This window comes from Pristis pectinata, chromosome 3, assembly GCF_009764475.1.
Source record: "Pristis pectinata isolate sPriPec2 chromosome 3, sPriPec2.1.pri, whole genome shotgun sequence".
Taxonomy (NCBI): Eukaryota; Metazoa; Chordata; class Chondrichthyes; order Rhinopristiformes; family Pristidae; genus Pristis; species Pristis pectinata.
In genome coordinates this window covers 12,583,759-12,610,731 of record NC_067407.1, presented here as the reverse complement: position 1 = coordinate 12,610,731, position 26,973 = coordinate 12,583,759, and the positions used below count along the sequence as shown (strand labels likewise).

Below are 26,973 nucleotides of genomic sequence, written 5' to 3'. Positions count from 1 at the left end.
ACCCCACGTACCCTCCATCATTCAAGCGCACCCCCTCCCCCCAGCCTTAACACCCTCCTAATGGACGGTCTCGACCCGAAGCGTGGACCTTCCCTTTACCTCCACAGATGCTGCTCGGCCCGCTGGGTTTTTCCAGCAGCTTGACTTTAACATTCCTCCCTTTCAGCTCCCCATTCCCCCCTCCCCCAACAACAGCCTCCCATTCTGGGCACCCCCCTCACTTACACCCCTTCAATGCCCCTCTCCCACCCAATATCCCTTCTGCTGCCCACTGGAATCACAGAAATGTGCGGGCGCGGGAGGCCATTTGGCCCCCTGCGCCAATGCTGGCCCCCAAAGATCTTCAAATTAATTCTCCTTCTCAGTTCTGGTGCAAGGCATGTGTTAGTTCCAAGTGCTCGTCTCCTACATGCAGTGAGGGTCGTCGCTGTTCAGACAGTGAGTTCCAGACCCCCCGCCTCTCCCTGGGTGAACAAAAATAACTTCCACAATTCCCCTCCTATCCCGTTGCCTTAAAATTCACGCATTCCCATTGCTTTAAGTGCAAAGGTTTTATTCCCTGTTAGATCTCCGCCTCAAACAAACTGAACGGGGTTCTTCAACCTAGTGGCACTTCGCCTCTTCTTGCGCAGTTCCGTTGGGTAAAACCCTTCCAAAAGGCACGTCGCCCCCCCCCCCATTGATTTTTATCTCTCTCTAATAAATAAGTTCCCGCTTGCCTGCCCACGACACTGAGCACAGAAGTCCTGATACCATAAATATTACCCATGTATTAAAGGCTGGGATGGTCTTCGTGCTGCCCAGCTCTCCCAAGAAATGTGGCAAAGTGAAGATCAACATTATTCCCAACAGAAGCGAGCCAACAGCATTATTCAATCAGTTGTTTCATACAGTCGCAGCTAAAAATATATTTATATATAAATATAAAATAACGGATTATAAAATACGAGGTTAATGTAAAAATTAACGCTGGCGAGTTGGACTGGATGAGAAGCAAAAGGAATTTAAGGTTGAGACTATTGCCGCTTGATGGCACTCGCTCGCCGGGGGCGTGGAGTGCTCCCTGCCCTATTCCGCTCTCATCTGTTCTCTAACATCGCAGGGCAGCCCGTCGAAGAGGGCGTCCTCTACCAGCAGCCCGCTCCGCTTCAGCGAGCGGCACTCGCCCAGCTCCCTCGGCAGCACCTCCAGATGATTGCCCTTCAGCTCCAGCAGGGTCAACAGCGCCAGGTTGCCGACCTTGGGTGACAGGACGGAGAGGCTGTTGCGGCCGATCTTCAGCGTCTTCAGCTTCTTGCAAAAGTACAACTCGTCGGGGAGGCTCTCCACCTTGTTGCCCGTGATACAGAAGTCCTGCAGGCTCTGCAGCACGCCGATCTCCGGCGGGATGAAGCGAATGTCGTTGTGGCCCAGGTCCAGAGAGCGCAGCTTGTTGCACAGGAAAAGGTGCGAGGGCAGCACCTCGATCTTGTTGTGGCTAAAGTAGAGACACTCGAGGCTGGTCAGTTTCTTGATGTGCTCTGGGATGTAAGTTATACTGTTGTGCCACATCTTGAGGCAGGTGAGCTTGCGGCAGTGTTGGAAGCTGATGATCTCCTCCACCGACCTCAGGTTGTTCTCCTTCAAGTCCAGCTCCTGCAGGTTGGTCAAACTGAACACGGCGTGGGGTATGCGCTCCAGGTCACAGTGGATCAGCCCCAGCTCTGTCAGGTTGGACAGCTTCTTCAGGCTGTTGAGCATCACCAACTTGGTGCCATCGTTGTGGATACACAGTGTCTGGAGGTGGCTGGAGGTTTCAACGATGGAAGGTGGGACCTTGGTTAGATTGCTCTTAATGCAGAGGACCTTGAGGCTTTTGAGCTCTCGCAACGACTCCAGTGTGACGTTCTTGGACAGGTCGGGGCTCAGGGAGCCTTGAAGATGGAGCTCTTCCAGACACTTCAGGTTGTAAATCCAGTTCGGCAGCTCCCGCATGTCGTCGAACTTGACCCGCAAGACTTTGAGGTTGTCCTTGAGGAAGGCCAGCGCCGCGCTGTGGATCTTCACGGAGCACTGGTAGAGGGAGAGCTCCCGGAGCCCTTCCAGCTGAACGATGGTCGCCGGGATGGTCACGTTGTTGATAATCTCCAGCCTCAGGGACTGCAGCTCCGTCAGCTCAAACACGGTGTCGGGCAGCCCCGAGAGCATGAAGAGTTGCAGCTCCAACCTGTTCTGACTGTTGGTCTGCAACCTCTGCCGCAGCTTGTCCGGGGTCCACTCGTTGTTCAGGTTCAGCTGTTTGAGTTTGTTCTCGCTCACCTCGGAGAGGAAGACGGCAAACCTCTTGGAGTACAGCGGGTCGTACTGATCGATCAGGTGCAGCATGAAGGCGAAGTCGTTCTTGACGTCGGGGATGTCGTCGATGCCGGTCTCATGCCGGACGTACTCGAAGGAGTATTCCTTCAGGGAGCGGTAGAAGAGCCAGTAGAGAGTGTAAAGGCAGGTCAAGCCATAGACACTGACAAAGCACAGGTAGCAAATGGACAGCTTGGAGAACAAGTGAGCCATGGTGTGGTTGCAAGAAAACTTACAGTAGCCGGTCATCTCCTGAATGTTGACCTCACAATCCACCGTGAAGTTGACCTTGGACACCAGGATGCTATTGTAGACAACGATGAAAACGAACTTAATGACCTTGATGATGGTCTGGCGCACGTACATGGAATACAGGAGATCTCCTTCTTCCACATGGAGTCGGAACTTCTTGACCTTCTCGAACAACGCCTTTGCCTGCTCGCCTTCCTTCTGGTCCAGGGCGCTCACGGCTGGTTTCTCCACCACGATCTTCTCGGGAATGGAACGCAGCGACTGGGTCTTCACCAAGTCGCCCTCGGAGACGGACAGGCCCGGCGCTGCCTTGACCACGTTGTTCTTCTCGCCACCCTTGTTGTCCTTCTCCTCCGGGTTCTCGCCGGAAACCTCGGAGAGAGCGCGAGTCGTCCAGGGGGAGTCGAAGCACTTGCCCAGGATTGAGATGAAATGCTCGATCTTGGAGCTGGATCCGGGGAACTTGAACCAAAAGTTGCTGCACAGCATGAAGATCAGAGTGTGTATCAGGACGAGATAGGGGAAATACTTGGCGTACCAGTGCAGGGCACGCTCATAGCACATCTGGTTTATAAAGCTGTACTGTTGGAGGTCAAGGTTAGTCTTCAGCCCTTTCATCTCATCGGTGGAAGCAGAAGTAGTTAACTGCAACGGGACGGGTGTCGTATATTTACTGGAAGAAATGTTGACCAGAGTTTGGTTTGGACCAGGGCGCAGATTATGGGGCGAAGTGCGTTTCGGAAGACAAATAATCTTGTCTTGCATTACCTGGGAAAGGGAGAGGGAGAAACCAAAGGATAATGTTTGTGCGAATTTAAATTGAGATACTTAACAGCGAGTCATGTAACCTTTAGAAATTATACTGTGGAAACTGGCCATTCAGGCAATCATACTGCTGCTAGCCCGAGCTTTGCAAAAATGCAAAAGTATGAAAATGTTTTCCAACAAAAATGCTGGAACTGCTCAGCGGGTCAGGCAGCGTCTGTGGATAGAGAAAACAAATTAACATTTCATGTCAATGACCTTTTATCAGAATAGGATATCCGATAAAAGCCGAACAATCTGACTACTATCCACGTTTTTGCTTTTGTAAAGGGCATTTGTATACAGTCAGTCAGGCCACAGAATACTTCACAGAGTACTGTGCTGTCCTGTGTTCACAATGAAATACTTTGGAAATGCAGTCAATGTTGTAATGTAGGAAACTCATTTCCCACTCGGCAAACTCACGCAGGTAGCAAAGAGTTAGGATGTTCGTTGAGGTATTGTTAAGGACTAGGTGAACGTCCCTTTAAAATAGAACAGTGGTGTGTGTGTGTGTGTGTGTGTGTGTGTGTGTGTGTGTGTGTGTGTGTGTGTGTGGCGTGCTTACGTCAACAGAAGATAAAGGACGTAATGACATTGTTGAAGAAGTCAGACAAAGTCAGTCAGAGAGAGAGAGAGAGAGAGAGAGAGAAGGGAGAGAGACACCAGCCTGCTCGTTTCTCTATCGATGGATGAGAAACAATAACTGTGTCTGTTACTACAATCCACATATGGAAATTGGGAGTAATCTGGTGGAGTTCACTTTGTTGCTGACCTGTAGAGGGAAACAGGTATTTGTGTGGATGGCCACAATTCAGATGCTTTTCAGGGTGAGGAAGTCGCTACCGAGTAAACACTGAGGTGTCGTTTGGGTTCCATCGTGGAACATTTGGATTTCATAATTACTCTCTCTATGTTCTCTCTACATCTACGTCTTATCTTCAGACAACGGTGGTTCTTGAAGAAGTCTTTGCTCATGTTTCACCTTATGGCTTGCTGAACTGAACTTTAAGAACCATTCCTGGACTTGGAGTTTGGGACGTTGCCACACACACACACACGAAGAGTTTAGTTTTGGGGTTAATGTTCAAGGTTTAACATTTTTACTTCTAACATAATAACATTTTTACTTTTATTTTTCTTATTATCATAAGTAGTTATTAATAAAATAGTTTCTAACACTGAATCGTGACTCAGTGTGTTTCTTTTGTTGATGGTTCGTAACAGTATAAAGGGCTGTCCAGGACATTGTGCCAGATTTATTTGAAAAGCGCCACAGGATCTTTTCAATTCAACATCTCACCTTAAAAAAATGACACAACCACCAGTGCTCTCTCACAAGAGCATCACTAGGGTTAATTGGGTCACCACTGAAGTGGGATTTGAACTCAAAATCACCTGGTGTAGAGATGAGAACACTGAGCCAAGCCTAATGCCAAATAATATCTTCAACTGTCCTCATGTTTCAGCTAACAGCTTAATCAGTGTAACAAGGCTTATGGAAATATTGGAACATGCAACATTTTCCAGAGAGTTATCTTTCACACAAATGTTTCACAGTGCACCAAATGTCCGCATGTACCAATGTGAACAGCTTAATAGTATAACAAGGTTTATGAAAATAAAGGAGCATGCAAAATTTATCAGAGAATTATCATTTATACAAATGTTCACAGCAAAAGTATGCCTTTTAGTTTCAATTCACTTTTTAAAATTCTGTGAAGGAAAGTAACTGTTCCACTCTTGCTAGATTGTGTGTATTGAATTCAACATTACAAGTGTCTGCATGTACTGACGTGAACTGTCCCACTGTAGAGAACTGAGTTATTTTTCAGAGTGATTGTGAAAGCTTGGCAAAGCCCCAATACTCCAGTGGCAAATGACACTTGAGAACACGAGGCAGCCACTTGACATTTCAAGCCTTCTCCAGAATTCATAAAGGTTGTGGCTGATCTTCTGCCACAACATCATTTTCCTCCACTGTCCCCAAACCCTCTGAGTCCCTTACATCTACAAATCTATTGATCAATGTTTTGAATGAGCTCAGTGAGGTAGAGAATTCCAAAAATTCACAGTCCTCTGCGTGAAAAGCATCTACTCATCTCAGTCCTCAATGAGTTGAGACCTCTGGTTCTAGACTCATCAGCCAGGGGAAACATCTTCCCTGCATCATCTGTCTAGCCCCGTCAGAATTTGGAAGTTTCAAGGAGATCTTCTCTCAATCTTTTAAACTCCGGAGAAGTTATCAAGACAAAGGAGCAGAATTAGGCCATTCGGCCCATCGAGTCTGCTCCATGAGCTACACTAAAACTATTCCTATCTAGCCCCAATTTCCAGCCTTGTTGCCATATCCCTTGATACCTTGACTAATTAGATACCTATCTATCTCCTCCTTAAACGCCCCCAATGATTGGACCTCCACAGCTGTACGTGGCAAAGAATTCCATAATTTCACTACCCTCTGGCTAAAGAAATTTCTCCTCATTTCTGTTTTAAACCAGTACCCTCTAATTCTAAGATTGTGCCCTCTAGTCCTGGACTCACCCACCAAGGGAAACAGCTTGGCCACATCTACTCCGTCCAGTCCTTTCAACATTCTAAATGTTTCTATGAGGTCCCCTCTCATTCTTCTGTACTCCAGTGAGTACAGTCCAAGAGCTGACAAATGCTCATCGTATGTAAGGACCTCTTAATCGCTCCTCGTAAGGCAAATCACCATTCCCAGAACTAGTCGAGTGAATCATTGTTCTATGGCAATAGGTACTTCATCAGTAAATAAAACTGCAGATACTGGAAATCAGAAGTAGAAAATGCTGGAAACATTCATCAAGTCAGCCAGCATCCATAGAGAGAGAAACATAGTTAACAACTCAGAACTGAAGGGGCTTCAACTTCATAAATCATCCTTGCTTCCCTTGTCACAGATGCTGCCTGACCCACAGAATGTTTCCAGCATTTCCTGTTTTTACAGCTTGTATGTTCTCCCCATGTCTGCGTGAGTTTCCTCCGGGTGCTCCAGTTTCCTCCCACATTCCAAAGATGTACAGGTTAGGAAGTTGTGGGCATACTGTGTTGGCGCCAGAAGTGTGGCGACACTTGCAGGCTGCCCCCAGAACACTCGACGTAAAAGATGCATTTCACTGTGTGTTTCAATGTACATGTGACTAATAAAGATATCTTGTCTTATCTTATGTGCTTCTAGGTAAGGAGACAAGAACTGTACGTGATAGCCCAGGTGCAGTTACACCAAGACCCTACTTCATTGCAGAGACACATCTTTGCCCCTGTACTCAGATCCTTTAATAATAAAGGCCAACATACCCGTTGCCTTTCTAATTGCTTGCTGCAGCTGCATGTTGGTTTTCAGTACTTTGTGTAGGAGGACACCTAGGGACGTTTGAATCAACGTTACCCATTTTGTCATCATTTAAAACATGCACAGCTTTCTTGTTGTGTGCACCAAAGTAGATAATTTTACCATATTGTATTGCATCCACCATATCCTTGCCCATTCACTTAGCCTGCCCATGTCCCCTTGAAGCCTCCTTATTATCTTCTTTCCTACTTGTAATCCACCTAGATTAGAATCATCTGCAATCTAGGAAATACAAGATTTAGTCCCGTCAGCCAAATTGTTGATAGTTGAATAGCTGGGGCCTAAACACTGATCCCTGTGGTACCCTGCAAACATTTATTTCTATACTTTGGTTTCTGTCCAATGACTAATTCTCAATCCATGTTAATACACTATCCTAGATTTCATGTGCTCTAACCTAGCTGATCAACCTCCAGTGTGGGACTTTATCAAAAGTCTGCTGAAAATACACTGGTTCCCCCTTATCTAGTCACTTTGTCAAAGAACTCCAGGGGATTAGTCATTTTCTTTTATAATGGGTCAGTAATATTCTTTCATAAATCCATGCTGACTCTGCTCAATCAAATTATTCTTTTCAAATTGTTCTATCATTATAAACTTCATTATAGATTGCAAAATTTTCTCTATCACTGACATTAGGATAGCAGGTCAGTAGTTCCCTGCTTTCTCTCCCCCTCCTTTCTTAAATAATGGGGTCAAATTTGATATCCTGAAATCCACAGGAACAATTGCAGAATCTATAGAATATTGGAAGATGATACACCACCTCAATAGCCACCTTGTTCAAATCCCTAGAATGTAGATGATCAGGTCCTGGCGATTATCCACCTTTAGTCCCACCAAGTTCTCTAATACTTATTTTTACTGATACTTATTTCCTCATTCTTGCTCAACTCTTGGTTCTTGGGTATTTCTGGCGGGTGTTTGTGTCATCTTCCATAATGAGAGAAACAAAGCAGTTATTTAATTCCTCCGACGTTCCCTAATTCCCCAATTATGACTTCTCCTGTGTGTCTGTCCCTTTCGAGGCCCAAATTTGCTCTCACCAGTCTGTTCCATCTTACCTACCTATGGAAGTTCTTTGTTTTAATGGTTCTTCCCAGTTTATTCTCATATTCCTTCTTTCTTTCTTTACCAATTTTTCGGTCCTCCTTTGCTGAGTTCTAAAATACTCTCAGTCTTAGGCTTATTGCTATTTTTGGATCTGATATGATCTTTAATTTCTCCTTTCAGCCATGGATGGGCCATTTTTCGTATTGGACTTTTTTTCTGCAAATTATGCATTATCTCTTTAAATACTTGACGTCACCTGCCCAGCGTCAAACCTCCCAACATATTTTCCCAATTAGTCACAGCCAACTCTCCCCTCACCCCATCATAGTTTCTTTTGCTTGGATTTAAGAACAAAGTTTTGGATCGAATTACATCATTTTCAAACTCATTTCATCATGTTGTGATCACTCTTCCCTGAAGGCCCCTTTACAAGAGCCCCCTTATCAATTAACCCCCTTTTCTTTGCACATAACAGGGGCTGGCTCCTCCCAAAGTTGCCTGTAATGGAAGCCTGCACTCCCAGCCAACCTCAACCTGAGGTAAACTCTAATGCACCCAGTCCCATTCACACATCACCCTCTTTAGCTCCCGAATGACCAATGCCTCAAGGTTAAAATTCTCAGCCTAGCTTTCAAATCCTTCCATGGGCTCACTCATCCTTGGCTCTGTAAGTCCCTGCAGCCCACTAACCCTCTGAAATCTCTACATTTCTCCTGTACTGACTTTTTAACTACCCCAGATTTTTATTGTCCCATCACTTCAGCCATGCCTTCAACTGCCAATGCTGAAAACTCTGGAATTCTTTCCCATGAAACCCTCAACCTCTTTACCCCTCATTTCTTATCTTCCTATATTAAAGATACCGTCCTTGGCCACATGTGTTCAACGTGCGATATACCAAGGCATATTATTTGTATTCTGCTTCTGAAATTTGGCTCCATTTAAAACAATGGAACCAAATTTTGGAGGAGTACAATGCTCACATTGCATGCAACCCAGAATAATTTCCTACCACATTTCTAAGTGTGAGTTGTTGTTGTAAATGTGTTTCAACAATTCTCATATAGACCACAAGATGGCAGTGCGTTCCATCTCTGAAAACAACTGGTCTCACAACTGCTCAAAGCATTCAACCCGCAAACTTGAAAACTATTTAACGACAAATAACGTTGTGAATATTCAAATAATTTAATCAATGCGTTATTTAATCAATGCTTTTACTTACAATCATCTAATATGCTGGAGGGGTATGGGCTGGGGGCAGGTAAATGGGACTAGCAGAATAATGTTTCGGCACAGACTAGAAGGGCTGAATGGCCTGCTTTCTGTGCTGTAAGTTTTCTATGGTTCTATGGTTCTAAGTAAAATTTTATAAAATTTTGATATTGGTATTTTGTTATTTCATATACAGTACAACCTCCATATAACATGCCTCATTATATTGCTATTTCCATTATCTTTCATGGGGCATATTATGTTGTTGGGTTCTCCAGCTTTATTAGGTTGCATTGGACTTGCGAAGATAAATTAATGGATTCTATGACTGGTTAGAGTTGTGGCAAATGGATTCTAATTCAGGCAAATATAGAGTCACAAGTGTCTGTGAGACCTGTACCCATGTGAGTCAATGTCTGTAGACCTGTCTTTTTGTGGAACTGTACACCAGTGAGTGTGGTCATGGGACCTGACCCCAAGGACAGTCAGGGTGTGTGGTACTCAGCCACCAGAGAGTCAGTGTGCATGGGACCCCTTCCCCAGGGAGACGCAGTGCACACAGGACCCTTTCCCCAGGGACAGTCAGTGTGCTTGGGACCCCCTTCCCCAGGGAGAGTCAGTGTGCATGGGACCCCTTCCCCAGGGAGACGCAGTGCACACAGGACCCTTTCCCCAGGGACAGTCAGTGTGCTTGGGACCCCCTTCCCCAGGGAGAGTCAGTGTGCATGGGACCCCTTCCCCAGGGAGACGCAGTGCACACAGGACCCTTTCCCCAGGGACAGTCAGTGTGCTTGGGACCCCCTTCCCCAGGGAGAGTCAGTGTGCATGGGACCCCTTCCCCAGGGAGACGCAGTGCACACAGGACCCTTTCCCCAGGGACAGTCAGTGTGCTTGGGACCCCCTTCCCCAGGGAGAGTCAGTGTGCATGGGACCCCCTTCCCCAGGGAGAGTCAGTGCATTCGCATCTGTCTCCTGCTATGTACAGTTGGGTGGGATTTTCTGGCTCCTCTGATCTCAGTGTGTTCCCAATGCTCAGCTGCGCCCCAATTATTCCCAGGTCACAGGGAAGATGCATCATTCCCAGAAGACTATAACAGATACTTGCGAAAGTTCCCCTGACTATGGAGGTGGCGAGAGGGAGCAATAGATCCTGACAAAGGATCGCTGATCTAGTGGGAAGCAGCAATGAAGAGTGAGTGGAGGGAATGTGGGTGGATGTTGGGGAAAATGTTTAAACTGTCCGTGCGCACATGCAAGCACGAGTATCAGTGAGGTAGTCTTCTGTTGTGTGAGGGCATTGGGTATGGAGTCAAGTTATGGAAATGGAATTTGGTTGCAATCCTGAAAGAGGACTTCCAAAATTAACCAAATGTTAATCTCACTGGTACATGGATAGGAAAGGTTCAGAGGGATATGGGCCAAATGGGACTTGCTTAGATGGGCATCTTGGCTGGCATGGATGAGGTGGGCCAAAGGGCCTGTTTCCATGCTGTATTACTCCATGACGCCATGCCTCACTTATAACACAGGTAGTTTTGAACCAGGTGTTAAAGTTGCACTGTAATTTACAACCTCTACCTCTCAGATGAAGAATACTACCTTATTGCATTTTGATGACACATAGTCATAAAGACATACAGCACAGAAACAGGCCCTGCAGCCCAAACTCTAGAATCCTTTCCCATGAAACCCTCAACCTCTTTACCCCTCATTTCTTGTCTTCCTATATTAAAGGTACCGTCCTTGGCTCAACGTGTGATATACTGAGGCATATTATTTGTATTCTGGGACCCCTTCCCCAGGGAGAGCCAGTGCAGTTATATTGGGTTAGTGCAGAGTGCATTGATGTAGTACAGGTAAAAACAATAACAGTACAAAGTGTCAAGGAGGTAGTGTCTACATTAGGGGCAATTTTGGAACTCTCCTTGGGATGTGGGAGGAAACTGGAGCACCCGGAGGAAACCCACATGGCCATGAGGAAAACATGCAAACTCCACACAGGCAGCACCATGGTTAGGACTGAACACGTAAGGCTTAAACTGTGTTGTAGCCATTAATGCACACGTGGTTCTTGTCCAGAGTTACTCAGTGATTGAATGAATGAAAGCTTCAGATACAAGTAACCAAACCCTGCTGTTTTGATTCATCAGTGATTAAAGGAGAAGTGGGTTTCTGTAATGAATACCTAACATAGTCCATACCAGGGTCCTTTTGGGAAAGGAATAACAGTCAGATACCAGGAACCAAGGCACAGCTTTTTGCCAAAATTTACACCACTGCAGCATCTCAATACATCACTTGGTGCATGGTTTGATGGGCACAGTATTTGCTGTTTGACTCAGTAAGCAGCACACAGCTCTCTATATCAGAAAGGTATGGAATGAGGTCCCACTTCGGACATTCGGATGTGAATCTCCAGGCTGACATTCTAGTGCAGAAATGGTGTAGTGTTGTCAGAGGTGAATTTACAAGTACTGTACAAAAATAGACTGTATAAAACAGCTTTACTTTCCAAAGTAGCAGGCATGGTAGTGTAGCGGTTAGCATAACGCTTTACAGTGCCAGCGACCCGGGTTCAATTCCGACCACTGTCTGTAAGGAGTTTGTACGTTCTCCCCGTGTCTGCATGGGTTTCCTCCCACATTCCAAAGACATACGGATTTGGAAGTTGTGGGCATGCTATGTTGGCGCTGGAAGCGTGGCGACACTTGCGGGCTGCCCCCAGAACACTCTATGCAAAAAGATGCATTTCACTGTGTGTTTCGATGTACATGTGACTAATAAAGATATCTAATCTAATCTTATAAAAAAAATTGTAGTTGTTATATAGCCATTTCTACTTCCAGGGCTGAATAAATTGCCTGTATCTTTACATCTTGGCAGATTTATTTGAGCACTCCTAATTATCTCAAGCCCTTTAGCATTAATCTTTCTAGATAAGATATGAAGCCACTCATTCATTGTCCATGCTCAAGGGTAACAAGCAGGGATTCAACCCGAAACGTTGACAATTCATTCCCTCCCACAGATGCTGCTCGACCCGCTGAGTTCCTCCAGCGGATTGTTTCCTGCTCCAGATTCTAGGGTCTTGCAGTCTCTATGCACACAGAACTAGACGGCACTGGCTTAAGGTAAGAGAGGAGTGATTTAAATGCAGACTGAGGGGTAACTTCTTCACACAGAGGTGCTTATATTGAACGAGTTGCCAGAGGAAGTAGTTGACGCAGGTACAATAACAACATTTAAAAGATATTGCATAAGCACATAGATAAGAAGGGTTTAGAGGGATACAAGCCAAATGCGGGCAAATGGGACTAGCTTAGATGGGCACTTTGGTCAGCAAAAATGAATTGGGCCGAAGGGCCTGTTTTCGTGCTGTATTTCTCTATGACTCTACTCCCATTTTAGCATAATTGACTACTTTTGCCCAGTTTCACAGATTTTTTTTTCAGGGGATTCATTTGGGTAAAAGAGAGCAAAATCCAGTTTCTGGACAACAGTGTCTAACAAAAAGCATTGCATCAATTTAATAAGCTCCCTCCCACATCCCAGCAACTCATTCGATTTTGAACAAGAGGAGTAAGTAGATTATGGGATAACTAAATGCAACCTGACGACATGGAATTAGGGTAAGGGGTAAGAGATTTAGAGGGAACTGAAGGGGGACCTTTTTCATCCAGAGGGTGGCGAATTCTTGGAATACACTGCCTGAGAGAGTGGTGGACAGCATTTAAGAAGTGTCTAGACAGCACTTGATTCACCCAGGCAGAGAAGGCCATGGATCAAATGTTGGACGATGGGGTCAATAGAGATGGGTGTCCAATGGTTAGCATGGACAGGATGGGCTGAATAGCCTGTTTCCATGCTGTATGACTCTGTGACCATCAGCTCCAGTCTCTTCTGTCACGCCCCATGTTAGAAATTAGCTTAGGGCAAAGAGAGGTCATTTGGCCCATTGAGTCCATGTCAGCTCTTTCAATGGTTAATCCAGTTAGTTCTGCTCCCTGCTTTCCCCACTTCCCTGTAATTTTTCTCCTTCAAATATTTATCCAATTCCCTTTAGAAAACCACAATAGAATCTGTTTCCATCACCCTGAGAGGCAACACATACGAAGTCCTCACCACTTGTTGCTTCGAGTTCCTCTGGTTACCTGCTCTCCAGCCACTGGTAATGAAAAAGTCTTCATTTGCTTTCCAGACTCAAAGGAGTAGAACCCCAGCTTTCAAGTGACTGCAATCCCTCATCCCTGGAACTACTCTAGTAAATCTTTCCTGCATCTTCTCCAGAGCCCTTATATCCTTACTAAAGTGCCGTGCTCAAATTGAACACAATACTCGAGTTGGAACTAAACTGGGCTTTTATGTAGAATTAGTATAATCTCTTGGTGTAAGATCCGAAGAATCTTCTAACATTCTCATTTTCTACTTTCCTATTGACTAATTGTGTGTCAAACTGTTTAATTTAAAAGAATACAAACACGTGCACATTCTAGTGAAGGGGACGTTACATCAGCTTCCTACTTTGTGTTTAATTCATCCTTGAAACTGCTGACCTCGTTGATGGTCCACTTGTATAAGGCAGGGAAAGGAAGGAAAAAATTAATTCACTCAAAGCCAATAAATAGCTAAAAGTAAGGTCACAGCTGGGGATGAACAACGTAGAATGTTGAGGGCAGACTCTATGCTTCTATTTGTAATGGAAAGAATCCCAGATACCTTACTAACTCTTTGTTCACCTGTCCTGTCATTTTCAAAACATTTTACTGTTGCTGCACTGAACGTTTGGAGCTCCTTCCCAACAGCACTGCAAGAAGGTCCTTGGGAGAAGGATACAGTGGTTAAAGGAGACAGTCCATGTGCTTCTTAATGGCACTCAACAGGAATGTAGCGCTGTTTATTAATCAATCTTTCATGAAGTTCATTAATCAGTCGTACATGAGGTTCATTAACTGATCACACATGAAGTCAGTTAATTGATCATGCATGAAGTTTATTAATCAGTCATACATGAAGTTCATTTATCACACATGGTCCATTAATCAATCATGCTTGTTCATTAATCAGTCATACACGTGGTTCATGAATCAGCCAGACACGCGGATTATTAATCAGTCATACTTACCATTCACTAACTGATCATGCATGGTCCTTTACTCAGCCATGTGTGTGGTTCATTAATCAGTCATACATGTGGTTCACTATTCAGTCATACATGACATTCACTAATTGATCATGTGTGAAGTTCATTAATCAATCATACATGAAGTTCATTAATCAGTCATGCATGAGGTTCATTTATTCTCATCAGGTAAAGGTTAAGATCTGGAATTGGCAGAACTATTGATAAATAACCAAATCGATCACACCTTGGATTCTTCCAGCTCCTTTGGAAATATTTTGTGACGGGAATGTCTTTGAACTTATCAGGGTAGCAAGGGTTGGGTCAAATTGAGGTCCCAACAGTGCTTTCTCCATTCCCAAGGCCAAGTTTAATATAAAGATTCAGCAACTGGGGGGAGTTAAATGGGCATGGTGAAGGATAGAACTGTAATTTAATGCAGCTCCCTAGTTTATCATTCTCAATGGTTGGTCGGGAGGGGGAAGATATACAGGGTGCTTAACCAAATCTTATTCTTTCAGAATCCTTTGAACTCCATGTCAGAGATTCTTGGAGAACCACTGGCCTCACAAAACATGCCCTCTGTTGCAGGTGTTTTAATAAAGACACAGAATCTAGATAATTCCTTTGAAGGTGGGTCAGATAATTCAACACATTCACAATACATTCTTGTAAATATAAATACCTAGGGATGAATAGCATCCACAGGGACACAGCGCAGGGGCAATACCAGGTCACTGAATGGGATTCCACCTCCATTTATGTTGGGGAGTTGTGTTGTGTCAGGGGCCTGAAGACCCACACTCAACGATTCAGAAACAGCTTCTTACCCTCCACCATCAGATTTCTGAACGGTCTGTAAACCCATGAGCACTACCTCGTTATTCCTTTTTCTTTACACTATTTACTTATTTTTGTAATTTATAGTAATTTTATGTCTTTGCATTGCACTGCTGCCACAAAACAACACATTTCACATCATACAAGTCAGTGATAATAAATCTAATTTTGATCCTGGATAAAGTTTGGAGGATCTGGAATTTGGAGGCTAATTTAATAACTTCCTGGTACAACAGAAGTATTTTCTTTGTTGTAGGTGGGATTTTTCCAGCCTGCCTAGAAATAGTGAGAACAGAATGCCTACTAATCCTCAGAACCTCAATGCCAAAAAACACAGTTCCCCAATGGTTTATGTTAAAGCCACGCACAAAGCAACATCTCCTCCTCATTCTGGTGCTCCAGGGCTGGGAGGTAGCAGCCCTGTTAATCCCTGCAGCTCACAGGGCCAGGAACATGTCTGAACAGGACAGAGAGAGTGGAAGCACAAGAAGATGAATGAAACGGCAGAGGAAGGAACAATATCGAGAGTGTCTACAATGGCCAGATGCCAAAGGGTAGGAGGGTCAACGTCAGGCAACAAAGACCGGAAGCCTCAGGAACAATGCTGAAGACATTATAGAAAGAGATGGCTCAAAACAGGTGGCCTCACCCCAATCATAACACAAACAACAATAAAGATTTAATCAGTCAATGGGCTAATTGGCCACTCTCAATAGCCCCTACTGTGTAGGTGAGTGGTAGAATTTGGAGGAGAGTTGAGGGGAAGGGGTTTGAATGACGGGAGAACAATAATAGGGTTAATGCAGGAGGAGTGTAAGTGGGTGGTTGACGTTTCATGTGGACTCGGTGGGCTGTTTCTGTGCCGTGTCTATGACTCTACGAGTTATGGAAACCATACTTGCGAAGTCTCTATAAAACATATTACACTTAGCACGTCTTAAGATATTCATCTACTATATCCCAGAATATCACTCTGAAGGAAACTCATCCATCGTTCACTTAAACAAGTCTGTGTTCATTATGTGTCTCTAAACTCCCTGCTCCATAGATTTGCCACACAAATCAGTAAAACAGTCCATCTGCAGATTAAATCACAAAAAAAAGTTGCAGATGCTAGAAATCTAAATAATAGAATACTGCTGGAAACTCAGCAGGTCAGAGAACTGGGAAGGAGACTAAAGTAGCTTGTTAGGCTGCAGGGAGGTTGGGAGAGGGGTATGTCTCTGATGGGGTAGACACGGTGACCATGGGGATAAACTGTAAACAGGGTTGTCTGGTCAGTGAGTGAATGTGTGCAGTTAGAGAGTGAGAACATGGACAAATGAACATTGACCGGATAACCTTGTTTACAGCTTATCGCTATGGTCACCCTGATTTTACCCTATCAGAGACATACCCCCTTCCCCATCATCCCTGCAGTTTAACAAGTTCTTTTTGTCTCCCTTCCAGTTCTGTTGAAGGGTCTTCGACCTGAAACACTAACTCTGTTTCTCCTCCCATAGATACGGCCAGATCTGCTGTGTATTTCCAGCATTTTCTGTTTTTATACCGCCTGCAGATTAGGCTTTAAACAGACCCTCTTGCCATGTGATGGCTGTGCTGTCCCTGGACAAGGTAAAACAGCTCATCAAGGTCAACATCTTTTAACCTCAGTGGAATCTCAAAAATCACATCACTTCTTACCCGCTCATCTCGAGAGCGGATGCCTACTTAACGCAGCTGTTAATGAAAATCCAATCCCTGCATCCACTCAATTCCACTGACAGTCCTTCTGTAAATTTTCAACAGCTGCAGTTGTCTTTGTATACTATGGTGAGTGTGACATATTTGGACTGGGAAAAGGATCTATGGGGTTTCTTGTTTTAAACATAAAGTAAACATATTGAACTCTGCTTCTTAAATTTGGTTTCATTTAACACACACACGACAGAGGCCAAGTTTCTGACCTTTAAAGCTCAAAGGTCTCCATCAGTGTCGTTTTACCCCACTGCAAGACCAGTTCCTGTCTCGGAGGACAGCTTGCATTGCAGATGGGAGGGAGATAATGGGATGGGATGGCGGCCTTTCTCAGTGAAGAAATTTCTTCTCATCTCTGTTGTGAATGGCTGGACCTTTATTTTGAGATTGTGATCCTGGCTTTAGACACCACAGCCAAGGGAAATGTCATCACTGTTTCTACCCTTCTAAACCCATAAAAGTTCTAAAAGTTTCAAACTGTTCACCTCCTACTGTTCTAAAGATGAGAGTTCAGTTCCAGTCTGCTTTAACCTAGCCTCACAAGGTAAACCTTTCTGTTCTGGAATCAATCTGGTGAACCTTTCTTTAAATCCCTCTATTGCAAGTATATCCTTTGTTAGGGAGACTAGACCTGAACACAATATTCCAGATGTGGTCTCACCAGGACCCTGGTAAGACATCTTTACCTTGTAATCAAAACACCTTGCAAGAAAGGCAATTGTACCATTTGCCTCCCTTATTGCTTGCAGTACCTTGCGTGTTCACTCTCACTGATTCAGAGTAAACACCAACACCTTTCAATCTTCCACCATTTAAAAATATACTTTACTCTTCTACTTTCTCCAAAGCTGATGTGTTCTCATTTTTCCTACATTGTACTCCATCTCCTATGCCCCTGCCCATTCACTTAAGCTATCTATACTATTCCTACTCCCATGTGCTCTAATTTTGTTTAATTAGTAATGATAAACCAATTTGCCAAATACCCCTTGAACTACTACTGAGCTTGTACGCCTATTAGGAACTTGACTTCAGTATTTCATTTGACAAATTAGTCACATATAGAGAGCAGTCATCATTGCAAGCAAACTACACCACGAATCTCTGGATTTATGTGACGAGAAGTGATTAGCAAGAAAGGACAAGAAACTTGTTATTGAAAATTGTAGGAAGTTGATTTTGTGAGGCTACTGATTTAGAAATTTTCTGTATCTGTCTGGTACTCCATAGGAATGCTGGGTGGATACAGCAAGGAATAATGAATTTGCAAGTTACTTCGGGAGATGTTACATTTAAAGTGGAAATCCAGGAGCAAAGGGTGTGATATACAAGTTAGAGCCAGGACTTTCAGAGGTGAAGTTAGGAGACATAAGAAACCATAGGCGCTGGAAATTGGCAGGTACATTAGGGACATTTAAGGGACTCTTAGATAGACACATGAATGATAGAGAAATGGGAGGCTATATGGGAGGGAAGGGTTAGATAGATCTTAGAGCGGGATAAGATTTCGGCACAACATTGTGGGCCAAAGGGCCTGTACTGTGCTGTAATGTTCTATGTTCTATAAACAATCTGCTGGAGGAAGTCTGTGGGTCGAGCAGCATCTGTCAAAGGAAAGTGATTGTCAACGTTTCAGGTTGAAACCTTTTATCAGGACTGCTCATAACTGGGGGCAGGCATAGTAGTGTAGCGGTTAGCATAGTGCTATTACAGTGCCAGCGACCTGGGTTCAATTCTGGCCACTGTCTGTAAGGAGCTTGTACGTTCTCCCTGTGTCTGCGTGGGTTTACTCCGGGTGCTCTGGTTTCCTCCCACATTCCCAAAACATACAGGTTAGGAAGTTGTGGGCAGGTTATGTTGGCGCCGGAAGAGTGGCGACACTTGCGGGCTGCCCCCAGAACACTACGCAAAAAGATACTGTGTGTATTGATGTACATGTGACTAATAAAGATACCTTATCTTATCAACCATGATCAACCCACTGAGTTCCTTCAGCAGATTGTTTGAAGTTAGGAGACACCTTTACACTCAAAGGAGGGGAGAAATTTGGAATTCGCATGTGCAAATGGAAGTTGATACCAAACTGAAGATTTTAGTTAACCAAAATGGGAAAAGGATTTGATGTTAGGTTATCGATCAGCCTTGCTCTCAATGAATGGCACAGCAGGCACAGCAGGCTCAAGGGGGTCAATGTACTGCTCCTGTTCCATGTAAACAATACAACAGAAAAATCATCAAGTTTCACCGTGTCTGTCTCAAACCTGCTGGCTCTTAATACACCCAACAGCTGCTTACCAAGTTCCATTCTAAGATGTTAAAAATAGATATAAAAGATTTTGAAAGTAAAATATATTTAAGAACAAAATAGCATTATATAAGAAAGAGGTTTAGGTGTTCGAGCCCGTTCTTCCTTTAAATAAGATCATGGCTAATCTGATCTTGGTCTCAACCCCACTTTCCTGTCTGGAGAACTATGGGTCCGGCACAAATAAGCAGCTCAAAAAAAATTGGCATCAGGATAAAATTAGTACTGAGGAAATGAGACTGAAAGGCAATAAGTCCACAGTAGCTGGTGATAACTTCCTGGGCGGTGCCCATGGAGATGATGGATGCTCTGGTTGTCACTTTACAATATTCCATATTCTAGAACGGTTTCTACATATGGGAAGATAGTAAATGTAACCCCACTATTTAAGAAACAAGTTCTTCACTGTACCTCGGTACACGTGACAATAATACACCAATTCCAATAAGGAAGAGAGAAGATAAGGAACAAGACCACCTGGTTAGCCTGATGACAGCAAAAGGAGTAATGTTGGCATCTATATTAAGGAAATAGTAACAGGGCATTTAGAGTAAACATGGATTTATGAAAGGTAGATCATATTGAACAAATATTTGAATTTATTGCTGTAACCATTACAATAAATAAGGGCGAACCAGCTAAGGTGGTGTATTTGGACTTTCAGAGGGCCTCATCTCCCCAAAAGATTATACACAAAATGAAAGCATACGGTATTGGGTGTAATGTACAGCACAGTTGACAAACTGGTTTACAGGCAGGAAAGAGGAGAAATAAATAGGTTACTTTCAGACTGAGGCTCTTTCTAGAGGAGAGCCACGTGGATCACTGCTGGGCGCAAGCTGCTCATAATCTATGTCAATGACTTGGATGCAGGGATCAAATGGAATGTAATTAAGTCTGCTGATGATATACAGCTGGGAGGCTGCGTGTGAAGGAATGCAGAGGCTGTGGGAAGAGCAAAGAAAAGGGAAGAACATGGCAGATGGAATATAATATGGAAAATGAGTCACCGCCTTTGGTAGAATAAACAGAAGAAACATTTTTTTTAAAATGGTGAGAGTTTAAAAGCTGGTGGTGTTCAGAGGGACTTGGGTGTCCTTGCACACTCATCACTGGAAGTTAACATGAATGTACAGCAAGGCATTAGGAAGGCAGAAGATGTGTTGGTCTTTATTATAAGGGGATTTGAATGCAAAAATAGAGACGTCTAGCTCCAATGACTTGGATGAAGCAACCGTGTGTTTCGTATCCAAATTTGCTGATGATACAAACACAGGTTGGAAAGCAAGTTGCAAGAGCGTCAAAGAATCCCAAGGGTTATACGTAAAGTAAGTGGGCAAAAATTTGGCAAATGGGCAATAAAAATAAATAAATATATATGTTTTTAAAAGCAAGATGGTGCCTGAACATGGTGACTCATTGCAAGCTGCGCTCTGCAGATCTTCATTACTTCTATTATAATCATTCTACTCTTTTAAACCTAAATTCTATGACTCTAAGAATCACGATTTATTCTGTATTCTGTTATTGCATTCTCTTGTACTACCTCAATGCACTGTTATAATGAAATGATCTGTATGAATGGCATGCAGAACAAAGTTTTTCCACTGTACCTCGGTAAACGTGACGATAATAAACCAATTTACCAAAGTGGGGAAATGTGATATCATCTTTTTGAATGATGGAGCAGTCACAGGGACTGAATGGTCCACTCCTGCTCCTATTCCTGATGTTCTTTTCTATCCCTTTCTATCTCAGCCATAAAGACATGCAATGGCTAAACCTCAACTCTGTGGTAAGAATTCCAAAGATTCACAAGAGAGAAGATCTTCCTCACCTCTTCCTTAATTCTGAAACTATAGTCCCTAGTTCTGTATTGTCCCACCAGGAGAAACATCCTCTCAACAGTACCTTATCAAGCCCTCTCAGAATTCTATAATCCAATCTACTCCACTATTTCTCCTTAGTTAACCCTTTCACCCTAAGAATCAACTAAGTGTACATTTGAGGACAAATATACTTGCATGCCTCAAGTGTCTCCCTAACACCCTGTACAGCTGCAAGAATTCCATAGTTTTTTTACTCCATCCCTTGTAATAAAGACAAATATTCCTGATTACTTGATTTACCTGCATGTGATTATTTTTGTGTTTCATGCACAAGATCACTGCCACTGTACAACAGCATTCTGTAGTCTCTCTCAACTTAAGCTGTGTTCTGCTTCCCTACTCTTACTGATAAAGTAAGATATCTTTATTAGTCACATGTACATCAAAACACACAGTGAAATGCATCTTTTGCGTCGAGTGTTCCGGGGGCAGCCCACAAGTGTCGCCATGCTTCCGGCACCAACATAGCACGCCCACAACTTCCTAACCTGTACGTCATTTGGAATGTGGGAGGAAACCGGAGCACCCGGAGGAAACCCCCGCAGTCACGGGGAGAACATACAAACTCCTTACAGACAGCAGCCGGAATTGAACCCGTGTTGTTGGCTCTGTAATAGTGTCACGCTAACTGCTACAGTACTGGACTTCACATTTTCCTATGTTATCACTCTTCTGAAAAATTTTTGCCCATTCACTATATCTATAACCCTTTGGAGACTGTGTTGTCCTCACAACTTGCTTTCCAACCTACCTTTGGATCATCAGTAAATTTGGCTATAATACAGTCTCTTCATCCAAGTCATTAATGTAGATTGTAAATAATTGAGACTCAAGCATTGATCCCCACAAGTTACAGTGTGAAAACCTGAAAATGACAGATTTTTCTTGGGTCTAGTTGGTTTATTGGTAGAGATTGGTTTGGTCAACCAATATTTTACCAATGCTAATACCTGATCCCCCAACTCCACGAGCTCGTTTGCATTAACCTTTTATGTGACAATTTATCACATATCTTTTGGAGAAATACTACATCTACTGGATCCTTTCTATTCTATCCTGCTAGTCATATCAAAGATTTCTGATAGATCTGTCAAACACAATTTCACTTGCATAAAACAATGCTTACTTGCTTAACTGCACTATGATTTTATACAACACACAAACAGCTGGAGGAACCCAATGGGTCAGGCAGCATCTATGGAGGGAAACAGACAGTCGAAATCCTTGGAGACCACACATGGAGTATTGTGCGCAGTGCTGGTCGCCCAGCTACAGGATGAATGACATTAAGCTGGAAAAGATGCAGGAAAGATTCAGGAGGATGATACGGGGACTGGAGGGCTTGAGTTATAAGGAGAGGCTGGATAGGCTGAGATTTTTTTCTCTGAGGTGTAGGAAACTGATGGATGACCTTACAGAGGTATATAAAATCATGCGAAACATAGAAAAGGTGGATGGTCACAGTCATTTTCCCAGGGTAGGGGAGTCTAAAACCAGAGGACATAGATTTAAGGTGAGAAGGGAAAGATTTAAAGGGGACCTGAGAGGCACTTTTTTCACTCAGAGGATGGTGGGTATGTGGAACCAGCTGCCAGAGGAAACTGTAGAGGTGGGTACAGTTACAATGGTTAAAATGCTGGACAGGTAAGTGGATAGATAGATAGAGGGTTATGGGCCAAATGCAAGCAGATGGGACTAACTTGGACAGACATCTTGGTTGGCACAGATGAGTTGAGCTGAAGGGCCTGTTCTCCGTGCCATAATTATTATTTCCTTAATAACAAAGTATAGCATTATCTCAAAGCAGATGTCAGACTAATTGGCCAGAGTTTCCTTTTTTCTGTCTCCTTTCTTTCTTTCTTGAATATATTTGCACATTTCCATTCCTCAAGGACATCCTTAAGAATCTTAGGAATTTGTAAAAATTACAACCAAGGCTTCCACTACCTCTGTGCCCACTCCTTCTAAGACCCAACATACAGGCCTTGAGGTCTAGAAGACCGGTCAACCCTTTAGTCCCATTACTTTGCCTCATACTTTTATTCTTGTGATAGTTTTAAGTTCCTCGTTCCCCTTTGCACCTAGATTTTCTATGCAATTGAGATGCTTTTGGAGTCTTCACATGAAGGCAGATATAAGCCAGTTATATGGCACCTATAAAGCAGATGACTTGTGTTACGTGTATGCTGTTGGCTCCCAACATATAATACTGTTTGCACAATGGTATAAAAACAGAAAATGCTAGAAACACTCAGCAGGTCAGGCAGCATCTGTGGAAAGAGAAACAGTTAACGTTTCAGGTCAGGGACCCTACATCAGAATTGGGACAGAGTTACAAATGTAACACTTGTAACAAAGACATTTGGATCAGACCTGACATTCTCGTGGGCCAGTTCACTATTGATGCTGTTAATTGTCTCGCAAGGTGGAGTGAATTTTACTGCCCATTGCCCACTTAAATGAGAGCATGACACCTGTGATATAATATAAAGCCCCCAAATATCCATCTTGCGGACAATGCATTAAAACAAATCTCCATTTGCCCTCTCAGATGGGTGTGAAAGATCCCATGTCACATACTTGAAGGCTTTCGATCAACAGGTTGTCTCGTTGTTATGTTGTTAGTGGGATCTTGCTGTACCCAAGTTAGCTGCATTACAAGGCTGATTCCACCTCAAAAAGTACTTCACATATTATAGCTATGACATCCAACGTAATGAATGATACATCAAAAACATTACATCAAAAACCTCCTAAAAAAATGAACAATTGTAAACGGGAATACTTTGTATAAATAATAATGGAATGAAATAGATTTCTTTGTTTAAGAGTCAAACTGTTCCTCATTCTTTGTATAAAAATATTTGCAACTCAACCAACAGCCTTGCCAATAACCCACTGAAGGCTGCCTGTTTCTGAAACAAACTCCATTACAGAATGGATTGTCCCACACTGTGTGTATGACAGTGAATGAACGAGAGGGAGAAATGTAAGCAAGCTCCTTAAGAATGTTACGGGACCAAGGGAAAATGGGGGCAGCAATCAGAAGCATTTCCTCTTCAATGTTCAGGGCTCCCAATGTCCGTTTGAGTTAACTTTGCTGCTGGACAAACTAAAGGCCTACTGGATGATAACCTTAGGTATTTAGCAATTATACCTGGGGTTTTCCACACTGAAACTGTTTTAAGACAATGTGGCAAACACTGAGTAGAACATAATACATGAAAAAAGAAGAAATGTTCATAAATTCGCAGGATGCGAGCATTGCTGAAAAGACCAGCATTTATTGTCCATCCCTAACTACCATTGAAAAGACTGTGGCTAATTACTTTCTTAAACCACTCTACTCCATATGGTGAAATCACACTTACAGTGTTGTTAAGTAGGTAGTTTAATTATTTTGATCCAGCAACCCTGAGAGAGGAGTGAAAGATTTCCATATCAGAGGTGAACCTGCATGTGGTGGCCATTTCAATGCAGCAGCTGCCCTCGTCTTTGTCCTTCTAGATGGTGGAGTTTCATGGGTTTGGGATATTTGGTGAACTGCAGTGCTGTGCCTCTTTATAAGAAAGTCAAACAGTTGTAAGCGGGAAACAGTTTCCCCTCAGTGGCAGATTGCCCATGAGAAGGCTGGAAATAGGGCAAGCAATCAAACTGAAGGACTCATAAAAGGGGATGGCTTTGGGTAGCTCAGCAGATATCAGTATGAGGAATTTACAGCTGCAAATACGCTAAATGCAGGAGCTGGAAACCTCCCTCCAGCAACCCATCTTTGCAGATGCTGATTCCTTTAACACTATCCAGAAACGCCCACCTCACGGTTTCATGGCTATATGCTGGGGAACCAGCCCAAATGCCTGTCATGTCCTTTTGGATCCAACACCATCCCACTTTTAGCTACAAATACAATGGAAATCATCCCTGGTGGAAACTAATTGGTATTTAACTTAAGGTAGTACCAGACCTACCTGTAATGTGCATCCAAATACGCCAATCATCAGCATGGCGATGGCTATATAATCCGTGAAAACATCCCACCATGGCTTCAGCACTCTAAATGCAGGTTGATGGTCAGTGAACTGCTTAAACTCCGTGACTGGAATCATTGCTCCTGCCAAAAAAAAGATTTAACAATAAAAATCTTAAAATATGTATAATCATAAGATACATATTAGTTGGAGTATCACAAACAAAAATCTGAATTTGGGACACTTAGATATTGAGCTGGTTACATTGCTATGGTCTGGTAGAGACTGGACCAATTAATTCTAGTGTGGTTTCTAATCCTGTAGTCAGGAAACTTTACTTACAGCGTCACTGTGTGTGTGTACTTGGGTGTACAAGCATCGCTTCCTATGTAAGATGCATTCTGAGGTAAGAATCATTCCAAACCCTTTCAGCTGGTGGTCTTAACATGTGACCAGCTGCTAAAATAAGCTATTGCCAGATATTTATGATTCACTACACCCAAAGCTAAAATAATGGGGGTTAATGCTTTACAACAGTGACAATCCTTCAGATGTACCCTGTTAATTATGAAATGTCCAGAGAATGCAAAAGGGACAACAATTACAAATTTTGCACTTTGGAAAGTTGTGCTGCAATAATTTTAATGTTTACCAGCACTGGTTCACTAAAGATAATCCACTTCTGTTTAAGTATTTTGTGTGTTTTACTTTTAAAATGTCTAACAGAATCATCTTACACAGAAACATACCACTTTTAATTTGTGTTTTATTTTCATACTTGAATTAACCAAAAATTAAGCAGATTCATTTAATCTTAATTAAAGATGAGATAAGCAGATTGTCTGTAGTACATGAGTTTTACATTTTCCCATTGTCCACTCAGGCATCCTGGGATCCCAGAGTATGTTTAACAACCGAGGGTAAATTGTTCTAAATTCATAGCTTTGTGCTGTGTGCCCATACCCAAGAGGAAATGGATAAAGAGTATCCACACTGGTTTCACGTAAGACCATTGCAGCTCGCAGACAGAACAAACTTTAATTACCAGCTTGAAACTAGGTCTCAAAGATGAAAGACAGCTGTCTAACCCTCTTGCATACACCATTCACTCTTCCATTCTCCATTTTGTAACTTAAGGCTTTATATTTTAGGTTAAAAAGAACATATACATTTAATACATCTAATACATTTGTTTCCTTGTGTTGATTTCCAACGTTCTGATTTCCCCATCCCATTGTTATTTAGTGCTGACTTTTATTCCACCTCCTCAGGAGCGGTTTCAGAGCATTTCCCTGGATTAGAGACTGCCGACAGCGGGAAACAGATGAGGCAAACCACAAGTAGCAGCTAGATGGTATTAAGGATGGGTTTGTAAGTTTGAAGGGCACAAGAGGAAGATTAAAAGGCAAGGGGACTGATAGGACGTCAGCGGGAGAAAGAGCACTCAGGAGGGCACCTACAGAGAAACAAAGATGAACGTTAATGGGAACACTTACCACTGCAGCAAGGAAGCAAGAAAAATAATTTTGCAAGCACTTTGCTCTAGTACCCTAGCTAGTAGGAGAAGAGTATCTTAGAAGAGTTCCTCTGATACCTGCAGTGGTTATTGCTTGGCTGATGGGTTCACTGGATTGACAAGAATTAGTAAAGTGACAAAAAGGAAACAAAAGACACCAACAAACATTACTGAAATTCAGCATCAGAAGAAATCCAAAATTTTACTTGTGGCCTAAGGAGATGGAATGACAATGGAATATCAACAGACAAGTAACTGTGGATGAAGCCATCACAGCTAAAGCAATTAGCTGATGCTTGTGAGAGACTTGATGAAACTGTCCATAGAAGAATTGCAAGAGATTTTCATTGGCCCACTCCAGGCTATGGATGTGGCAATTCAGCTAATGGGCTGAGAGGAATAAAGTCCATCAGTGCTTAGCATCAAGAGGTCTGAAAGCAGCTTATGAATTTTCGAATTAAATCATTAGCAAATGAACAGGATAGTGAAAGGAGAAGCATGATGACATCAGACAGCAGAGCAAACACAAGGAAAGCTCTGAATTAAGACTCTTTCCATCCAAGAC

The 26,973-nt window shown here is 43.1% G+C and overlaps 1 protein-coding gene across 4 annotated transcripts in view; it reads right to left on the bottom strand.

Moving 5' to 3' along the window:
* Window positions 1-267: 267 nt before the first annotated feature.
* The window catches only part of lrrc8c (leucine rich repeat containing 8 VRAC subunit C), a 47,484-nt gene continuing 20,778 nt past the window's right edge, over window positions 268-26,973 (bottom strand). For all 4 annotated transcript variants that reach the window (XM_052012936.1, XM_052012935.1, XM_052012938.1 and 1 more), the window contains 2 exons: window positions 24,893-25,035; window positions 268-3,354 (listed from right to left, as the gene is read on the bottom strand). In XM_052012936.1, the coding sequence (XP_051868896.1) occupies window positions 1,069-3,354; window positions 24,893-25,035 (2,429 nt within the window). In that variant the 3' untranslated portion in view covers window positions 268-1,068. The remainder of the gene's footprint in view (window positions 3,355-24,892; window positions 25,036-26,973) is intronic.